The sequence below is a fragment of the Peromyscus eremicus genome, chromosome 10, assembly GCF_949786415.1.
Source record: "Peromyscus eremicus chromosome 10, PerEre_H2_v1, whole genome shotgun sequence".
In the NCBI taxonomy this organism is placed as follows: domain Eukaryota; kingdom Metazoa; phylum Chordata; class Mammalia; order Rodentia; family Cricetidae; genus Peromyscus; species Peromyscus eremicus.
Window position 1 is genome coordinate 59,536,331 of NC_081426.1, and position 6,747 is coordinate 59,543,077.

A 6,747-nucleotide genomic window follows, 5' to 3' on the forward strand; every position below is an offset into this window, starting at 1 on the left:
GGGAAGGACAGCTGACAGCGATTTTTCTTCTTTTTTAAAATCCTGCTTTGAATTGAGAAGGGAGATGGATTGATGGAAAGTATGGCTTACATCAGAGGCATTCCACAGAAGCAAAAATCACTTCATTCCGTGGAATAATAAAACCTGAATATTTAATCCTCTTTTCCCCAAGTAACTAGTCACATTTAAATGAACTTTTTTTCTGTTGGAGGAAAAATGGCATAAAGCATATTCAAATGCAGCCCCTAAAAGCCACGTAAGGAGTTTTTAAGTTCGTATGTAAATGGGAATGGGAGTGCAAAGCCAATTACCCGTCATGACTCCAGCCATCACATGTTTAACTGGTGCCGATTGCGCCTGGGCATTGGATGGCCGTCTTCGTACATGGCATTCTGTCCCATCATTCACTCTGGTGAAATGCACTTAGCACAGACTCCCCCGGGGCCTTTCCAATGTGAAGTTCGCCTCATCATGACTGGAGTGCCTCAAATGAAGAAGATACCTTGGGAAAGCTTCAACAAGAACTCGAAATTTAACCCTCCCTAGATGGGGTGACCAGGTAGAATACAAGATGCTCAATGAAGTGTTTGAAACTTGAATTTCACAGAGGGCCATGCATTTTTTTGTTATTGTTTTTGGTTGGATTGGGGGGGTTTTGTTTTTTGGGGTTTTTTTTTGTTTTGTTTTGTTTTTTTATTTGTTTGTTTTTTGGTATGTGTGTTTACAAAATTCAAATGCATATGGGAAGCCAGGGGTGGTGACCTTGGTTGTCATTCTTTAGATGCTGTCCACTTTGTGTGTGTGTGTCTGTCTGTCTGTCTGCGCCTCAAGTTGGCTAGGCTGCCTGGCCAGCAAGCTTCAGGAATCTGCCAGTCTCTGCCTTCCCACTGCTGAAATTGCAAGTGTGTGTCATCATCTTAAACTTACTCACCTGGATTCTAAGGATCCGACTGTGCTGGCTCCTGTGCCCCGTTCTGTATGGGGGAGGGGGTGGTGGTGGTGGGGAGTGGCCTGGTTTGAGATAGTCAAACTCACACCTTAGCACAGACTGACCTCCAAGTCACTGTGTAGCCAAGATTCTGATTCTCCTGTTTCCACCTCCCATGTCCTGAGATTCCAGGCATGCACTGGTACACCCAGCTAAACAATAACTTTTCACATTTTATTTCAGATATATAATCATTCTTTCAATATATATTGCATGCTCCAGATTTAGCACAAGTGTGTCCCAAATATCACATGAGATATACTTACGCGTTTAAAATGTGTATTTATCTGGAAGTCAGATTTATTAGGTGTTCTGTATTTTACCTGTTCAATCCAGCAATCTGGTTTTTTAGATCATTTAGATTCCTCCAGTTTCAGTGAGCTGATTCTTTGACCTAAGACCTCAAAAAGAAAACAACAACAACAACAACAACAAAAAATTCTTGCTAATGTGTCCCAAAGGACAAATTGGAAAGCTTGATGGGGAGTCATTTGGTTTAGGGGAAATTCAGAGTCCTTACATCAGGCTTGAATCATCGGTACCACCTGTACACCTGGCTGTGTGGGGCTGAGGAGCTGCGTTCTAACAAAACCCATGGGATGCCACATTCCGTGCCCAGAGATGATGCCAAAAGCATCCAGGGGGGCCAAGACTCCCCTTCCTGTGGGAAGAGACTTCGGCAAGGGTGGCTGCTGACTTGAGAGTTTTGAATCATACGGAATGAGACTAACCCAAGTTTCTGTTTCTCTCGCCACAGGTGCTGGCCAACCTACAACACTGTGATGTGGTTGGGAGCTTCTGGATCGCTGAGCATCACTTTTTTAAGGGTGTCCCTTGGCAACTGCTTAATTAAACCCCAAGTTCAGGGGCTTCTCAGCATTCATCTAATTTCTGGAAGATTCTGCTGCAAGGTGGTATCTGCTCTTTTGTATAGTAGCACAATGTTTGTGCTTTTTTCTGGTTGGGGGCTGATTTTTTTCTGCATTTGCACAGTATATACAAAAGAATATTGCATTGTAATGATCCTGAACAGTTAACGGGGGAAAAAAAAAACGCTTTTAGCATGGGCAGAGAGACTTATGGCTGAAAAGTTGTTATTCTCTTCTTTGGGAAATAGCAAAAGGGTGCAATAAACCTGTTGTGTTTTAGTATTTCTAGAAATTAAACATGTCATGTTTACAGAATTGAGCTTCAGGAAGTGCAAGACATGCCAACTTAAGACAGGAGCATAAAGTGAATGCATTTCAGAAAAACTAGACACCCCAGGAAGCTCTGACTCTGGACTGTAACTTGTTTTTTTAATGCAAAGACACTAGTCTGATAGTATATACTGTACTCCTGAGAACATTTGTGTTACTTACCTTTGGGGGCAGAAATCCTACCAATAAACTATCCCACTGCTAGTATTAGATTTTGTGTACCCTAGAAGTCAAGTCATTAATAGAGGCTGGTCCAGCAAATGAAGAGCGCCCTTTCCAGACTGCTAGACTTCCCCTCTGTGACATTGTCCAAAGGTAGGAAGAAGCAGGAAGGAAACAGACCAGCCGTTGTCTTCAGACTTACTTATAAAATCTGTGAGGAAGGGTAGTCTACCCTGCCCGTGTGTCAGTGGTAGCCTTGAGGCGTGGGCCGCCGGCTTTCTCCAAGCACCGGGTTAGGGCTTGTTGAGGGCTTGGTGTGAGGATGTGGGTGTTAGGCATCGAGGACAGTCTACCTTTAGGAATGGGCACATCTCATCTTCGCCTGCAAGCTTGCCTTGGGGGCTGACGCCCAGGTATCCAAAGAGAAGCATTAAGTCGATCCTCACAGAGCCCAGATGGCACGGTGTGTGACAAGCCCACAGCCTGGTCTGTAAGCGGCCGCAACCAAGGCGGACGGTGCCCTGCCCACTCCCGTGGACCTGTGGGCACCTTCCTTCTCCCACGTCGCCTTCTTTACTCTCAAGAATTCTGGACCTGACCCATGGAGTTTAGAAAGGGATGCCTGCGGAGGTTTATTTCTCTGCCCTATGTGATAAGTTTCAGCTGGACACGACAGGCATGAAGTGGCTAAAACCAGCATGACTTAGCTCTCCAGGCTGTTTTCCTTAAGACTGGGGAAAGGGGAACTATTTATTCTGCCTTAAAAGGATGGCACCCAAGTAACGACGCTGTTAGGTGAATGTAGACTATGGACACACTCCTAGTAGGCTAATGTAGCATAGAGAGAGAGCAAGTAGATGTTTTTCTGTTATGTAAAGCAATAATTTTTTTCTGTGTCTTACGAAGTATGGCTAGCAATTATTTATTTCCAAGCTAGACGGTTCTTTGCATGTGGGTTCCTTATAGGTGCAGGCATCTCCTGGCCGCTGGAGGCATATTGACCACTTTGTCATTTGGACGAGCTGTTATTGGATTGAAATTCACACATCATTTCATTCAAAATTGTGCCTTAGAAAATGCAAAGCTGTTGCACATAGCGATGAATGGCAGATCCAGAACACCGAAGGGAAATGACGTCACTTCCCGGTTCCCATGAGTTCTCTCAAAGGTGTTTGCTGCTTTACAAGAAAAAAAAAATAATAAAAGATTTTAAAAGACAAATAAAAAAGGAAAAATTTAAAAAGAAAAAGAAAAGTTTTGAAAATGTACAGATCAAGTCCAATATTTTGATGAAGCACCTGCATGTTTTATTAACTATTTTAATAATGTGGATGTTTACACTTTGCATGATATTAACAGAGTACTTTACGAGAAGCGATGCACAAAACATGTACAATATGGTCATTCATAAGCAACTTTTATAGAATACTTTTTCCGTGCGCGAGGCCATCCATTCTGTCAGGAGCACATGAGTATTGCACATTCTTCTGGTTTCACAAAGCCGTTTATACATATTTCTTAGTGAGACGCATTGTACATGTACTGAAGCCAGACTGGAGTCAGGAAGAATCAAGCCCCATTCCCAAGCGGAGCGTGCTTTCCCGTAATGAACACTAGTCACCAGCCTGGAATAATCTCCAGCATTTTCTAAATTCTAATTGCCAACTGTTTCTATTTCTATTTGATTTATATTTCATTTAGGGCCAGTTACATGGCAGCTTCAGCAGACTAGATCTTGTTGTTCTCCAAGGCAGCATAGAAGACTATGATCTATTTCTCTTCAAATAATCTTTGAGATCCCAGGAAAAAAAAAATGAGCTGTTGTGTGGAGCTATAATGTAAATGTGTTTGTTTATAAACCAGACGGGGCGAGTGAGTGATTTATTGTTCCTGGGGGACTGTAGCTGATTCTCCCCCGCAGACTCCGAATGCTTCCTTCCCAAGAACAAGAACGGTGACTCTGTTTCTCACTAGCAAACTTTCATGACATCTGTCCTTCTTTCTGTGTAGTGTCATTAACATGACCCGTATTCTAGTTACCGTACACGGCGTAAGATTCAGTGAGCCGAAATAATCCACCTTTTGATGTGAGTCCATCCAAGAGATGTTCCTGTTCTGGGTGGGCAACATTCTGTATCAATTACACTAACTTCCATTTACAATATTTATTCTAAAAATGCCTCTGAGAAATAGTTTAAAAAAATTAAAAATGAAAAGTTGCCTAAAATGCAACAGCTTTTATAGTAAATGTACATTTATAAATAAAATACTCAAATCCACTTGGTATTGCTTTTGTTATTTCTGGGGGGAGTAGGGTAATTCTTCTTGGGGAGCAGAGAGTCTCACGGCTCTTGGCTCAGGGCTACCTTGTCAGATGACAGCAGAAATGTGCGTCCAGCCGGGCGGTGGTGGTGGCCGGGCGGTGGAGGCGCACGCCTTTAATCCCAGCACTTGGGAGGCAGAGCCAGGCGGATCTCTGTGAAGTTTGAGGCCAGCCTGGGCTACAGACCAAGATCCAGGAAAGGCGTAAAGCTACACAGAGAAACCCTGTCTTGACCACCCCCCCCCAAAAAAAAAAAGAAATGTGCGTCCAAGGTCACCTATTTATGAATAATCAGAGCTACCCGCTGGTTGTAGGGGTTGCTGTGGAATTGCCTCACAAGGGAAGGTTTTAACTCCTTGAAATTAGATACACAGTGACCAGGAGAGATCATTCAGGTGCCTATGGAAGCTTCCAGAAGCAAACAGGTAATGATCAGTGAAACAGCACTAGCCCATTGAAGTCAATGTGTGCTACCACTTACCCCCGACTTCCTCAGTGTTCTTCACTCACTGGACACAGTTGCCCTCCTCACTAAGGGCCTTTTCCTCAGTTACGCGGAGATTGGACCAGAGAAGATGCTGAGAGACAGGGACACCCTGCTGATACCCTCCCCTCTTTCTAAAGCTCTGGTGTCCTGTGCCTTGTGCTCAGTCCCACATTTGTAGGGAGCGGTAACCGCAAGCAGATCCCCTGAAACTTTCCAATGCTTTAGGGAGCAACATTCTACTTGTTACCCCTGTTTGCATGGGGTTCTGATTTTTGAAACGTTTGACAGGCAGTTGTTGCGGCCATTACCATGGGAAAGTAAGTGCTTTTCCTTTAGTAGGAGAGTGTCCATAGTCACCAGAGGAACAGCACGATGGCTGGGGCCAGAGAGCCGGCTCCACAGTTAGGAGTGGGTATTGCCCTTGCAGAGAACCCAAGTTCAGTTCCCAGCTCCCATGTCAGGCAGCTCACGGCTGTCTTTAACTCCAGTTCTAGGTGGTCCAGTGCCCTCTTGTGGCCTCTGCAGGCACCTGCACCCTTACACATGTGCCTACACAGAGGCACACACAGACAGTTAAAAACAAATCTTTAGAAAGTACAATTACCACAATGAAAGCCTTGTGACTAGACTGCATTTCAGAACCAACAAGTATTACTCTGAAATCGAGGAAGAATATCATTATTAAAAACATTTTATCTCTGCCATATTGAATTAGCTTCCTTTCCATTCACATTCTTTAGGTTCTGAGGACTAAATTTTTTAACACTAATCTAGACCACAAGGTCTCCCTCCCCATTCTTTGGTATTACCTGAGGTAGGAGTTAGAAACTAGAATGGTTCGATAGTTCAAACTTCAATGGAAATGCTAAGTACTGTGCATGAGGACAGCAGCAGACCGAGCACTGTTCTGTCTGAAGAAACCGGCAACCTCTAATGTTGTCCATTTGCTTGCCTGTGAAATGCCCAGTTTTTAGAAGTACCCAACTCAAAACTCCCCCTAACACGGTGCCATCCCAAGTTACAGAACTCAAGAGCCAACAAGATGGCTCATTGGGCAAAAGTACTTGCTGCTGAGACCCATGACTCGAGTTCAGACCCTGGAGCCCACACAGAAGAACAAAAGCAACTCCAATGTATCGTCCTCTGAGCTCCACAAAAATGTACCATGACATGCGTACATGCACGCACATGTGCACACATGCTTACACAAAATAAGTAGATTAAAAAAAGTTTTTCAATCTAAAATTATGGAACTCAAAATGATTATATGTATGTATGTAATTTTATATATTACATAGGTATGTATATACATACAACTTTCAGGAAATCAGATGGCAAACTATAACTCTTCTTTTTGTCTATATTGGCTGCTACTAATTAGCCGTGATATGAATAATTAATTTATTGACAAATATCATGCAGCTCACCTGCATTTCAGGATGTTTGGGTTCGTGCAGAAAGGCTCCCACATCACCAGGTGACAGGGCTGGGACCTTTGGATAGCTTCCTGGAGTGTTGTGTCAGGGATTACTACTGTCGGAGCACTGTGTTTGGGGTCCAGATTAACTGTGCCTCTCCCCTAAACAGT

The 6,747-nt window shown here is 43.6% G+C and overlaps 1 protein-coding gene across 1 annotated transcript in view; it reads left to right on the forward strand.

Moving 5' to 3' along the window:
* Limch1 (LIM and calponin homology domains 1) overlaps nucleotides 1-2,041 on the forward strand; it is an 89,036-nt gene extending 86,995 nt beyond the window's left edge. The window contains exon 28 of the mRNA XM_059275937.1: nucleotides 1,746-2,041. Within this exon, the coding sequence (XP_059131920.1) occupies nucleotides 1,746-1,771 (26 nt within the window). The 3' untranslated portion in view covers nucleotides 1,772-2,041. The remainder of the gene's footprint in view (nucleotides 1-1,745) is intronic.
* The last annotated feature ends 4,706 nt before the right edge of the window (nucleotides 2,042-6,747 follow it).